The sequence below is a fragment of the Amblyraja radiata genome, chromosome 7 (assembly GCF_010909765.2).
Source record: "Amblyraja radiata isolate CabotCenter1 chromosome 7, sAmbRad1.1.pri, whole genome shotgun sequence".
Lineage (NCBI taxonomy): Eukaryota > Metazoa > Chordata > Chondrichthyes > Rajiformes > Rajidae > Amblyraja > Amblyraja radiata.
The window spans coordinates 27,685,043-27,700,120 of NC_045962.1; the positions used below are offsets into that span (position 1 = coordinate 27,685,043).

Here is a 15,078-nt window from a genome sequence, read left to right on the forward strand (position 1 = left end):
ATTTAATTGTTCCTTGCCCAGTGTATATGACAATTAGACTCTCTTGACGGTGTTGGTTTATCTTATCACTTGCACTTTGATATAGTGAAAAACTTTGTTTTATGTGCTACCCAAACAAATCTTAAGAGTACATGAGTACAATCATATGATACTTAAGTACAAGATGTAGTGCAAAAAGGAGAAAGAAAGCAGAGTACACAAAAGCTTGTTACAGCTACAGAGAAAGTACAGACAAAAAAAGTGCAAAGACTGCAACAACATAGATTGGGAGATCTGGAATACATCCTTAGCATATGATATGTCTATTTGGGAGTCTGATATCAGTAGGGAAACATAGAAATTAGGTGCAGGAGTAGGCCATTCGGCCCTTCGAGCCTGCACCGCCATTCAATATGATCATGGCAGATCATCCAACTCAGTATCCCGTACCTGCCTTCTCTCCATACCCTCTGATTCCCTTAGCCACAAGGGCCACATCTAACTCCCTCTTAAATATAGCCAATGAACTGGCCTCAACTACCCTCTGTGGCAGAGAGTTCCAGAGATTCACCACTCTCTGTGTGAAAAAAGTTCTTCTCATCTCGGTTTTAAAGGATTTCCCCCTTATCCTTAAGCTGTGACCCCTTGTCCTGGACTTCCCCAACATCGGGAACAATCTTCCTGCATCTAGCCTGTCCAACCCCTTAAGAATTTTGTAAGTTTCTATAAGATCCCCTCTCAATCTCCTAAATTCTAGAGAGTATAAACCAAGTCTATCCAGTCGTTCTTCATAAGACAGTCCTGACATCCCAGGAATCAGTCTGGTGAACCTTCTCTGCACTCCCTCTATGGCAATAATGTCCTTCCTCAGATTTGGAGACCAAAACTGTACGCAATACCAGGTTGGTCTCACCAAGACCCTGTATAACTGCAGTAGAACCTCCCTGCTCCTATACTCAAATCCTTTTGCTATGAAAGCTAACATACCATTCGCTTTCTTCACTGCCTGCTGCACCTGCATGCCTACTTTCAATGACTGGTGTACCATGACACCCAAGTCTCGCTGCATCTCCCCTTTTCCTAATCGGCCACCATTTAGATAATAGTCTGCTTTCCTGTTTTTGCCACCAAAATGGATAACCTCACATTTATCCACATTTTACTGCATCTGCCAAACATTTGCCCACTCACCCAGCCTATCCAAGTCACCTTGCAGTCTCCTAGCATCCTCCTCACAGCTAACACTGCCCCCCAGCTTAGTGTCATCCGCAAACTTGGAGATATCCCTTCAATTCCCTCATCCAGATCATTAATATATATTGTAAATAGCTGGGGTCCCAGCACTGAGCCTTGCGGTACCCCACTAGTCACTGCCTGCCATTGTGAAAAGGACCCGTTTACTCCTACTCTTTGCTTCCTGTCTGCCAGCCAGTTCTCTATCCACATCAATACTGAACCCCCAATGCCGTGTGCTTTAAGTTTGTATACTAATCTTTTATGTGGGACCTTGTCGAAAGCCTTCTGGAAGTCTAGATACACCACATCCACTGGTTCTCCCCTATCCACGCTACTAGTTACATCCTCGAAAAATTCTATAAGATTCGTCAGACATGATTTACCTTTCGTAAATCCATGCTGACTTTGTCCAATGATTTCACCACTTTCCAAATGTGCTGCTATCCCATCTTTAAAAACTGACTCTAGCAGTTTCCCCACTACCGATGTTAGACTAACTGGTCTGTAATTCCCCGTTGCATCCAGAAATAGTGGATGCATCAATAGAGTTAATGCAGAATTTGGATTCACAGTCATGAGTGTTTATGGAGTGTAGTGAAGGGTTGAGAATACAGCCTTGCAGCAGCAGTGTTGAGAATTATTGTGGAGGATGTTTGGTTAACTATCTTTACTGAGTGTGGTCTATGGGTCAGGAAGTCAAGGATCCAGTTGCTGAGGGGGGTGCTGAAACCTGAATTAAGGTGTTTGGAGATGAGTTTGGTTGGGATGGTGGTGTTGAAGGCAGAGCTATAGTCAATAAATAGGAATCTGATGTAGATGTCCTTGTTGTCCAGATGTTCCGGAGATGAGTGTAAGACCAGGGAGATGGCATCTACTATGGGCTTTTTGAGACTGTAGACAAATTGGAGCCAATCTAGATTCTCTGCGGGGTTGGAGTTGATGTATGTTATGACCAGTCACTCAAAGCACTTCATGATGGAAATCATTAAGGCATGTATCCTTTCGTTACTCTGGCACTGTAATGTTAGTGGTGTTCAGACTGTTTAGGGAGGTTAAAGATGTTAGTAAATACTCCTGCTAGTCGGCTTGTGCAGGTTCTGAGGACATGGCTGGGTCCTCCATCTGAGCCTGTCACTTTCCATGGGTTCACTTTCAGGATGGCCGATCTGACATTTGCAACAGTGACTGTGGATACAGATGCACCCAAGGCAGATGCTGTTCCACTGACCTTCTGTTCAAAGTGAATATAGAATGCATTGAGCTTGTCGGGAGAAATGCATTATAGGCAGTGATAATGCCCAACTTCACCTTATAACTTATAATAGGATACACGCCTTACAGATATTGACATATATCTATGTGGTTAGTCTGCAACTCTGGCTTAGTCCGGAATTGTCTCTTGGTGTCGCTGATGAAGGTCAGACATAGATTTCCTGTACAGGTCAGGATCATCTGACTTAAACATCACACACTTGGATTTTACCAGAGTGGATCTCACAGTTCAACCATGGTTTATCGTTGGGGAACATTCAGGGTGACTTCATTGGCACGCAGTCCTCCATACACTTACCGATTAAGTCTATGACGGCAGTGGCATACTCATTTGGGTTAGGCACCGAGTGCTAGAATATAGACCAGTTCACTTGCATTAACTCCAAGCAGTCACATAGGATCTCATGTGTTTCCTCAGACCAATGTTGGTCTTTCTATACTGGATCCTCACTTTTCACCTTTTTGTACTGAATCCTCACTTTTCACTTCTGCTTATAATCAAGGAGTAAGCGCACAGTCAGGTGGTCATTTTTTCCAAAACGTATGTGGGTAATGAAGTGGTAGGAGTGTCTGATTGCTGTGGTTGAGGGCATGTAATTTATTTTCAACTTGAAATATGCCTCCATCTGCCCTACGTTAAAAAAAATAATTCCAGTAATTCTTATGGATAAAAGGAATCAAAAAGAATGTTGCCATGGAACCTGCAGAGGATTCCTGCATTATGGATTCCTGAAGTGGTCTTTCTAATTCCCCATTAGCACCAAGTAACTCCACCTATATTGCCATTTCCCCTTTATTCACTGTCAATCTCAACCTCTCAAACAGTCTCATCAAAGAGAGGAAAGACAAAGATGAAGCAAGCTGTACTATCTGTGGTCCTTGGGGTCAAATATTTAGGTCCATATGTCTCATAAAACCTGTACTGTAATTAGTAGATCATTATAGGTATAATGCCTGCATTATTTATTGAAGCATAAATAAATGGAATATTGCAATTTTTGTGAAAAATATACCATTAATTACATAAATTGTTGTATGATGCATTACTCACACACATTTTATATTTGCCAATTATTTGCTCTTTTAACCTTTTTTTCTTTCTTTACACATCTCCGTTGTCCGATTACCATTATACTGAGTACTATGATTCATTTTCTTTCATTCCGATTTACACCAACATGGCTCAATTTCAATTGAATGAGAAAATCAGGACTCGTGATATGCAAGTTAACACATCATGCAGTTCTCAGGGAGTAATGCATTCTTGGGTATTCATTCCTTCATTTGAAATAATGTACCTGTCCATGTGTTTTTCAAATGTTGTTATTGTACCTACCGCAACTACCTCCTCTAAGAACTCATCCCACATATCCACGACCCTCTGAGTGAAAGATTTTCCCTCAGGTTCCTTTTATATCTTTCCCATCTCCACTTAAACTTATGTCCTTTGGCTCTTGGTTCCTCTACCCTGGGTAAAGGATTCTGTGAATTCATCTTTATTGTCAGAGTGCAGTGTTACATACAGCAGAAGCAGATTGATACAACATCTTAGTCTTGCAAATGTTGAGTGCAATTTCCATTCTCTGTGCATCAAGAGGTGCTGTGGACCATCAGCAGTACCAGAAATGTACAACCTCTTACCCTGCATACCCCTCATTCTACCGTTAATATTAAACCAGGAGATCAAATCTGGTTTAAAGAGGAATGCAGCAGGATATCTCAGGAGCAGCATCAGGCATACCTTAAAGCTAACAGAAAATGCTGGAAACTCCCAGCGTCAGGCAACATTGGAAAATGAAAATGGTTAATGTTTCAGTCTGGGACCTTTTGTCAGAACTCTAAAAAGGATGAGATACCTCTCTGGAGAAGCTGTAATACAGAACTACTTGAAAGTTAAACAACAAAAACAGCATGCGATTGACACGGCTAAGCAATCTCACAAACAACAACATCTGTTGATGAAGAGTCCCAACCCAAAGCCTCACATTCCATTTCCTCCACAGATGCTACCTGACCTACTGAGTTCCCCCAGCCCTTTAGATCAGATCAAAACTTTGCAGTCTTACCATATCCCATCCCTTACTAGTGGATGACAATTAAACAGTTGATTGTAGTAGGAGGCTTCCAGGGCAACCCAATCTTCACTGATGATGAGCTTAGCATGTGAATGATAACTAACAAGCTGAAAATTTGCAACTAATTTCAGCCAGGTGCAAAACAGAGGATCCATTTTAGCCTCTGCCGATGATACTCGCCAAGATGCCAGTCACCAGCCAATTATATTCACTCCACATGATACCAAATTATTAAGAATACTGGATGCACCATAAAGGTTATGGTACCAGACAATATTTTTGCTATAGTATTGAAGAGTGGTGTTCTGAAATTTGATGCTACCAGCCAAGCTGTTACAGTACAGTTACAAAGTCAGCATCTATCTAACATCTATGTGGAAAATTATCCAAATATGTCCCCTTCAATACAACTAATTACTGTCCAATCTACTCTCAATCATCAGCAAAGTGATGAAAGCTGTAATCTTGTCACCACGCTACAGGAAGGATGTGATAGCATTAGAAAGAGTGCAGATGAGATTCACCAGGATGTTGTGTGGAATGGATGTTTTTCTTATAGAGATCGATTAAGATGAGTTTATTCTCACTGTTATGTATAAGGCCAAATGGTGATTTTCTTGAGATATATAAAATGATGAGGGGGCGTATTGAGAATCTTTTTCCAAAGGTGGAGAAAGAGAGCATATGTTTAAGGTAAGAGGGGAGAAATTTAAAGGAGAACTTATTTTCCTCGTAGGCTGCGGTGATGTGTTCAAAACAATAGTGAATTTAATCGTCAATATCTACCTTTGCGAGGAGATGGCTCTTGAAGCGCAGAAATGGTCTCTTTTCTAGGACCATGAATCTTTATAATCATAGTGTTATACAGCAGGAGCAGATTGCTACAGCATCTTGCAAAGACACCTGGTAAAACTCGAGAATGGACATCAAAGTGAAAACACAGTCACACCTTGCACAAAGGAAGCTCCCAGCGCCAGGGATATTATGAGTTTCTCAAGGCAATGGCTTAAGCTTAAGCAACTAAGTATCATCACTTGAATTTTCTATCATTGACATGTGGAAAATTCTTGGAGTGCTCAACAAGGTAGATGTAGGGAAGCTCCCCCTGGCTAATGGAGTGGTGCAGTTATAAAACATGGGTAAGCCATTTATAGCTGAGAAGATAAATTTCTCCACTCAAAAGCTGGTAAACCTTTGGTATTCTTTATCCTGGAGTGTTGTGGAGGTTCAGTCATTGATTGCATTCAAAATATAAGTTGGAGAATTCCTATATATTAAAGGAATTGTGGGATTTGCGTGTAGGACAAATCAATGGTGATGGGTAATCACCCATGATCCTGATACGACAAAAGAGGCTTGAGAGGATGAATGACCAACTCCTGGTCTTATTTCTTATGTAATATAATATGCCAATATAATCAGGCTATATTAGTGAATTTGCAATTTCACTAATAGTTTTGCATGTTTTATTGATTTGGAGTGCACTAACAGCATAACTCAATTAAGTCAATCCAGGTCGATTACAAACTGAAGAATGGATCACTCTCCTTTTTCATCGCACAGAAGCTATCTGACATCGTGAAAGTATCCAACACGTTCTGCTTTTAAAAATAACCTGCACTTCATAATTAGGTCATCAATACTCAAGGGAGGTGGCACAAAAATTCAATAGCTCCTCCATCCCTCAAGAAAAATATACACAAGCTCACCGACTAAATTCCACGTTTTCAAGTGTAATCCTGTCATGATGACTGACACTTTATGTTAGTTAATAGGTTAAAGCCGTGATTTATGAGCAAGCCTTAATTTAGTATGGCCGTGGATCTTCATGTTTTATAACCTTTCAAAACGAAGGTGCCACGGCGCTTGCCATCAGTTCTCAAGTTACATTTTTTTTAAACTAACAAAATAAAATGCGTTGAACGTTTCTCAAATTTGCTGTTTTTAAATTAACTTTGTCACTAAATCTCTCAGGGCGGTGTTTATTTATACTGTTTTTGTCGCTGCTCTTTCTACCTAAACTATCGAGAATCGACGGTAAACCTACGGCTTCAGTGTTATCATTGGACGAGGGGAAATAATGGATGGCACACTACAAGCAACATTGAAAAAAAAACATTCTTGTTAGTAAGTGTTGGCTCTTCTAACTGAAAATATAGAATCGCAACAATTATATTTCGGTCTACCTATCTGTCAAAAAAATAAAGTATTAAGATCGAAAGTTGTGCGAGTGTCGGAGACGGATCTTTTTCGTCCGTGTAAGTATTATACTCGTTTTAAAGTATTTCACGGTGGTTCACCTCAGGACGTCCTACCTAAATATTGGCAAATGGGCAAATCATCCAATAGTCTGAAGAAGGGTCTCGACCCGAAGCGTCACCCATTCCTTCTCTCCAGAGATGTTGCCTGTCCGCTGAGTTACTCCAGCATTTTGTGTCTACATCCAAGAGGAAACTCGGGCAGGCGTGAACCTGTTGAACCGGTCCGGCCCTGTCCGTGTGTGTTTCTTTAACATTGTTCAACACGTCGCCGCCCGTTGAGTGGGGCCAGCAGCAACCGTCTGGGCCGGGCCGAACGGCGCCTCGGTCGCGAGCGCCCAGCGTGGGGTTCGGCTCGCGGAAGCGCGCGCGCCCTCCATCCCTCCCTCCCCCGCCTCGGGAGTTGGGAGGAGGAGGAGGAAGACTGACTAATGGCGATGGCCCTGGAGAAAAAAGCAGGAACCGCACGGGGAGTTCAGAGCGACTCCCTGCCGGTACCGATGGCTTGAGTCAGGGAGGGTAATCTTATTCCCCCCCCCTTTCCTCACTCTTTCTCTGAGAAAGTGGGCGGGTGATAGAAGACCCGAGGCTTTTCTTTTCCCTGAAGCGGTGACGAGAGTTTTGAGCGAAGTAAACTCCGGGGGCGGATTAACCTGGAGCGGGTCTTGTCCCGTTCCGCCAGCGGCCGAGCGCGCCCATGTTCGGGCGGGAGAGTCGGGTCAGGCCGCAAGGCGCCACATAATTTGGGAATGTGACTGTGTCGAGGCTGCCTCTGCCCGTCCGCGCCGCGCCGAGAGAGTTTGACGTCCTAAAAGTTGTCGCTCGCCAGTTGTAACTCTTCTCGGCTCGTTTTCCATCCTGCAGATAGAGAGTTTCGGTACGTCCAAGTAATCGCCGAGGTTTCAGCCCTGCTCGCCAACAAGTGGCCTTCGCGTTTTGTTCTGTCGCGAAGGAGCCGTTGGTAACCTCCAGTCGGACTTGGCTTAATGCTCGAACTGATCTAATATGATGAAAGCTGAAGGTAAAGGAGAGAGGACGTTCAGGAGCGCTTCGCCCCATAGGAATGCCTACAAGGCGGACTTTCAGGCTTTGAGATGCACTTTTGACGGAAGCAAACAGGAAAATAATTCTAAAATGGGTGTCCAAAAAACAAATCGAGAAACTGAACACAGGGACGACTTGCGGGGAAGACATTTCGGAAATCGAGTACATAAAATAAAAAATATGTTGATGCAAATGGGTAACACAACAGATGACACGACTGAATTGAATGAAACCAAGACTGATTTGCTTCCACTTTCTCCGCCAAAACAACAAAGTGGAGCTGTCTACAGTAGCGTCAATCAAACATGTCATAAACTGCCCATTTCTGACAAAAAGAACAGTGAAGATGGAGATTTGGATAAAACTAGTATGGCTGAAAAATTCACAGAAACGAGAAGACTTTTTGAGCGTCAAACTGGAGAAAAAGTGTTTGATAAAACCTCTCATAAAAGCGACAGTAAAAGTTCAACGAGTAGTTATTCTTCTGAAGGTAAAAGGAGCAACTCGTCGTCTTCGGAATGTGGAGGAAAGAAAGTTAAGAACGACTTAAATCCCACAGCTCTGTCCAGCAGCAATTCGAGAGAGCAAAGTAACCAGAAAGCAGCTGGCGATTTAAAACAAAGTCAACCTCGTTCGTCTCTGAACGCTGGGCCAATTTCACGACGATTGGAAAGCTTTCTCGCGGATAGCGACAGCGATGAAACAAACAAAGACAACAAAACAAACTGTGCAACTGAATATCAGATTACTGGAGGACACCAAAAGTCATCCGACACTTCATTTATTAGTAAGAGTGCGTCCCCTGCAGGAGATGATGTGAAAGGGTACAGTTTCAAGAAACAGAATGTAGACAAGTCAGATAAAGATTCCTGCTATGTCTCCGAGACATCTACTTGTCATAATACTATTATTGAAAGTAGTAGTTCTTTCAGCAGTGAATTGGACAGCCATGTTCCAAATGAGGTTCCAAACAAGATAGGGGTAGTTCGGGCAGAATTGGTAGAAGTTCAGAATGAATCTTCGGAGAGTGAAATTGAATTGGACAATGTTTTTATTGAGAGGGAGATGGAACCACTTCACAGTATTAACCAAGACGTAGAACAGAAATGCGAAATTTCCAAAAGCAAGGAAAATGAAGAGCTGACATTTGATGATATAGCACAAAAATCAGATGAGAGCATGGGAGAAGAGGAAGATGAGGATGCAGAGAACACTGAAGAGGAAGATAGAATTAGAGGAAAGGTGTTTTCTGGATCAGAAGTATGTGGGATTGAGAATGCTGCATTTGTTGATGATAAAGATACTGAGGGGTCTTTCCAAGAAGAGAGCAAAAGCAAGTGTGATTGTGAATATTTTGATGAAGAGGTTGACTATACCCTCGATGACGAGTTTGAGGAAATATCAGGGCTCTCCGAAGAAGAGTCAAAGTTACACAGAAAGGTTAACTTCTCCACTGCCCCAATTAAGGTAGGATTCTGGATTTTCTTATGTCACTTAATATTGAGAGCAAACCTGTAACTCTTAGTGGTGGAAAAAAACCCCATCTTCCTTATTTAAATCCCAAGCATAGATATATTCTAACAGTGAAATAAACACTTCCTATTTAACTCAAAAAAGGCAAACTATAAAACAAAATATTGAATATTTGAAAAAAATAGTTAATCTGAGAGGCAGATTTTTATCTTTAAACATAATAAAGATAATGCTGTAAATACTCAAGAGTACAAGCAGCATATGTGTAGACAAACATTTCAGATTGTTGACTTCAAAACTAATTTTGCTTTTGGATCTCTATTTACTTCTAACGTAGAAGCAGAATAGTTACTGTTTCACTCACTTTCTTGAGGTTGGAAGCTTTACCGGAAAAGGTCTCCTCAATAGAAATATAACATAAACTAAGTGAAATGCATGACTATAAAACAGGAACAAAAAAAGTACATATATTACATTAATTTTCAATATTATAACATTCCCCATATGTACTTCATGTGACAATTATGCTTTATCATGACGTTTTATGTAGAATATCATGTGAGAGTGACCAGTTTAAAATAAAGTTGTTCAGTTCCAGGCATTCTGTACATCACACTATGTGTTAAGGATTGTTGTTACTGAGCAGCTGGCAAAAATTATCTTCATTGATCACGTTCAGGTCAGATCATTCAGGTCAGGTGCTTGAGATTAAATACTTTCAAAACCAATCCAGTCATCAGAAGTGAATATTGGCTTCTAAATCAAGATCCCAACATACTTTGATAGGAAGAAGTATTATTATTATTAATTTGGCTATGATCTATAATGAAAATGACTCTTGATAGCAATTTTTTTGGATCAAAAATGCTTCTTCACTTTAAGTTTTTAAATAGTTTAAGTTTTAGTGCATAATGCAGGTTCGGCATGCCCCAAAGTTGGATAGACAACAGCTGATGTGATGTACCAAATTTCTACAGAGTTAGGTTTAATATTAAGTAATGGGCACTATAACTATCTCAAGTATTTTCTGTTACAAGTGAATTGAAACACCTACTTTTCTTACACCAAAAACCATGAGTAGAAAGTTTAAAAAGTTTATTAAATTTATAAACTATTTTTGTTCCAAGGTTGTTGCATTCTTGTACAGCTAGTTGGAAATGCTGCCTATAACTGGCATATGATAAAAAAAGTTTTTAAGCAAAACTGTTAATGTGGTCAGACATGTTTTATAAAGTATGTTTAGTAGTTTCCTAGGGGATATCGATATCAAGATTGGTAGCTATGTCGATGATGATGTGGTCTGAATTTAATCCTTTTGTTGGTGGGAAATGTGACCCTTTTAAAAATGGTGAATACCTTTTGGGTATTGCACTAAATTTTATTTTTCTGAAAGGTGACCATGTAATATGGAAATTCTGGATTAAAATGATTCCAAGTAGTTTGTGATAAATAAACATGAATTAAGGTTTATATGTATAAATTAGTTTATGATAGGTGAGGTTCTCAAATTCATGTTTTATACTCAACTTTTCAGTCTTGCTGAAAGAACTGAAAGAAGGGTCCCAACCCAAAACGTTACCAATCCGTGTTCTTCCACTGTTGGGACTGAAGGGAGATAAATCTCCCGGGCCTGATGGTCTGCATCCCAGAGTACTCAAGGAGGTGGCCTTAGAAATCGTGGATGCATTGGTGATCATTTTCCAATGTTCTCTCGACTCTGGATCAGTTCCCCTGGACTGGAGGGTAGCCAATGTAACTCCACTTTTTAAGTAAGGAGGGAGAGAGAAACGGGGAATTATAGACCAGTTAGCCTTACATCGGTAGTGGAGAAGATTCTTGAGTCGATTGTTAAAGGTGTTATAGCAGTGCATTTGGAAAGCAGTAACAGGATCGGTCAAAGTCAGCATGGATTTATGAAGGGGAAATCATGCTTGATTAATCTTCGGAAATTTTTGAGGATGTAACACGTAGAATGGAAAAGGGAGAGCCAGTGGATGTGGTGTATATGGACTTTCAAAAAATCTTTGACAAGGTCCCACACAAGAGATTAGTCCAAAATTAGAACACATGGTATTGGAGGTAGGGTATTGACATGGATAGAGAAGTCCTCGGCTCGGCCTGTATCTACTCCCCGGCCCTTCTCTGACCCCAACCCCCATCCTTGTTGTGTCTTCGCCATCCCCTCTGACCTCCCCCTTTCTGATACGGAACGGTCTGTCCTCAACAGAGGCCCCACCTTCGTTCCCCGCCCCCCACCTCAACGTGTTCCGGATCCACCATGACAATAGACAATAGGTGCAGGAGTAGGCCATTCGGGCCTTTGAGGACGTAGAGCTTTTCTGCCGTCGCCTCCGCCTCCATGCCTTTTTCTATGGGAAGGGGTCCTCACCACCTGTGATGACCCCTTCTCCCGATTCCACCGGTCCCCCTCCTCCTGGACTCCCCAAAACGTCCTTCTACCCTCTCTAGACCTCTTTATTTCTAACTGCTGGCGTGACATCAACTGTCTCACCTTTTCCACTCTAACCTCACCCCCTCTGAACGTACAGCGCTCTGCTGGCTCTGCAGCAACCCTGGCATTATAGTCAAATCCGTTGACAAGGCAGGTGCCAGGGTAGTCTGGCACTACCGGGCTGAGGCCAGGCGACAACTCTCTATAAGACACCTCCTCCGACTTATCCTTGGACCATGATCCCACAGATGAGCACCAGGCCTTAATTTCAAACACCATTACTGATTTCATCACTTCTGGCTGTCTCCCTTCCACAGCCTCCAACCTTAGAGCCCGGTTTTACCTTCTCCCCAAAATCCACAAACTGCTCTGGCAGACCCATTGTTTCTGCCGGCTCCTGTCCCACGGAAACAATTTCCACGTACCTCGACTCTATCCTATCCCCCCCCCGGTCCAATCTCTCCCGACATAGAAACATAGAAAATAGGTGCAGGAGTAGGCCATTCGGCCCTTCGAGCTTGCACCGCCATTCAATATGATAATGGCTGATCATCCAACTCAGTATCCTGTACCTGCTTTCTCTCCATACCCCTTGATCCCTTTAGCCACAAGGGCCACATCTAACTCCCTCTTAAATATAGCCAATGAACTGGCCTCAACTACATTCTGTGGCAGAGAATTCCAGAGATTCACCACTCTCTGTGTAAACATTTTTTTTCTCATCTGAGTCCTAAAAGATTTCCCCTTTATCCTTAAACTGTGACCCCTTGTTCTGGACTTCCCCAACATCGGGAACAATCTTCCTGCATCTAGCCTGTCCAGCCCCTTAAGAATTTTGTAAGTTTCTATAAGATCCCCCTTCAATCTTCTAAATTCTAGCGAGTACAAGCCAAATCTATCCAGTTTTTCTTCATATGAAAGTCCTGCCATCCCAGGAATCAGTCTGGTGAACCTTCTCTGTACTCCCTCTATAGCAAGAATGTCCTTCCTCAGATTAGAAGACCAAAACTACGCAGTACTCCAAATGTGGTCTCACCAAGACCCTGTACAACTGCAGTAGAACCTCCCTGCTCCTATACTCAAATCCTTTTGCTATTAATGCTAACATACCATTCGCTTTCTTCACCGCCTGCTGCACCTGCATGCCTACTTTCAATGACTGGTGTACCATGACACCCAGGTCTCGTTGCATCTCCCCTTTTCCTAATCGGCCACCATTCAGGTAATAGTCTACTTTCCTGTTTTTGCCACCAATGTGGATAACCTCACATTTATCCACATTATACTGCATCTGCCATGCATTTGCCCACTCACCCAGCCTATCCAAGTCATCTTGCAGCCTCCTAGCATCCTCCTCACAGCTAACACTGCCCCCCAGCTTCGTGTCATCCGCAAACTTGGAGATGTTGCATTCAATTCCCTCGTCCAAATCATTAATATATATTGTAAATAGCTGGGGTCCCAGCACTGAGCCTTGCGGTACCCCACTAGTCACTGCCTGCCATTCTGAAAAGGACCCGTTAACTCCTACTCTTTGCTTCCTGTCTGCCAGCCAGTTCTCTATCCACATCAACACTGAACCCCCAATACCGTGTGCTTTAAGATTGTATACTAATCTCTTATGTGGGACCTTGTCGAAAGCCTTCTGAAAGTGCAGATATAACACATCCACTGATTCTCCCTTATCCACTCTACTAGTTACATCCTCGAAAAATTCCATAAGATTCGTCAGACATGATTTACCTTTCATAAATCCATGCTGACTTTGTCCAATGATTTCATCAAATGTGCTGCTATCCCATCTTTAATAACTGACTCTAGCAGTTTCCCCACTACCGATGTTAGACTAACTGGTCTGTAATTCCCCGTTTTCTCTCTCCCTCCCTTTTTAAAAGAGTTTTAAAAGTGTATAGATAGATATGAAATAGATGTTATATTTACTGTACGGATTCCTCCAGCACAAGATTTTCACACAGGATTGTACCGTGTATGGAAGTGGCGTGACAATAAACCCCTTGAAATCTTGAAAATAGGAATAACATTTAAGATTTTAAATACATAATAAAGGCATATTCCATTCATTATGGAAAAGCTGAATTAAGGATTGAAATTGTTTGTGCACAAATTTTGGCTCCTCCATCAGAAATATTCAGAGGGTGAGGCTGCCTCAGTGGGAAGAGAAATTAAGTTGATGTTTCAGGTCATCCGGCTGATGAAGGGGAAGTGAAAACGGAGGTCAAAGTGCTGTATATGAATGCGTGAAGTATAAAGGGCCTGTCCCACCAGCATGCGTCTAGCGCGACCAAACGTGGTCGCTTGAGGCGTACGGCCTTGCGGGGCCGGTCCCACTTCGATCGGCGGAGGTGTATGGAGTTGTGCGGGGCTGGTCCCGACATCGCGTGGGGCTCCAAAAATCTTGCGCTGTCCGAAAATCCCGCACGATAACGGCCTGTCGGCCCGTCACCGCATTGAGGCCGTACGCAGCGCCTCTACGGGCATACGCAGCGTCTTGACGGTGTATGCCTAGTGGTGGCGTGTGCGATGACGTCACCGCCCGGCGTGCCGTTGCGTGATAACGTCCAAATTCAGTCGGCTCGCCTCCTGCCCAGCTGATTGGTGAGTATGATGTTGGGACCAGCCCTGCACAACTCCATATGCCTCCGCGGTTGGAATTGGGACCGGCCCCGCAAAGGCGTACGTCTCAAGCCACCACGTTTGGTCGTGCTAGACGCATACAATCGCATGCTGGTGTTCAAGTTCAAGTGTTCAAGTGAGTTTATTGTCATGTGTCCCTGTATAGGACAATGAAATTCTTGCTTTGCTTAAGCACACAGAAAATAGTAGGCATTTACTACAAAACAGATAAATGTGTCCATATACCATGATATAAATATATACACACATGAATAAATAAACTGGTAAAGTGCAAATTACAGAAAGTGGTTATTAATAATCAGAGTTTTGTCCGAGCCAGGTTTAATAGCCTGATGGCTGTGGGGAAGTAGCTATTCCTGAACCTGGTTGTTGCAGTCTTCAGGCTCCTGTACCTTCTACCTGAAGGTAGCAGGGAGATGAGTGTGTGGCCAGGATGGTGTGGGTCTTTGATGATACTGCCAGCCTTTTTGAGGCAGCGACTGCGATAAATCCCCTCGATGGAAGGAAGGTCAGAGCCGATGATGGACTGGGCAGTGTTTACTACTTTTTGTAGTCTTTTCCTCTCCAGGGCGCTCAAATTGCCGAACCAAGCCACGATGCAACCGGTCAGTATGCTCTCGACTGCACCTTTAGA

At 42.7% G+C, this 15,078-nt stretch overlaps 1 protein-coding gene across 2 annotated transcripts in view; it reads left to right on the forward strand.

Moving 5' to 3' along the window:
* The first annotated feature begins 7,218 nt into the window (after positions 1 to 7,218).
* The window catches only part of LOC116975181 (neurabin-1-like), a 76,631-nt gene continuing 68,771 nt past the window's right edge, over positions 7,219 to 15,078 (forward strand). Inside the window, exon 1 of one of the 2 annotated variants that reach the window (XM_033023948.1) lies at positions 7,219 to 9,331. In XM_033023948.1, the coding sequence (XP_032879839.1) occupies positions 7,826 to 9,331 (1,506 nt within the window). In that variant the 5' untranslated portion in view covers positions 7,219 to 7,825. The remainder of the gene's footprint in view (positions 9,332 to 15,078) is intronic. The other variant, XM_033023949.1, reaches the window with a different exon arrangement.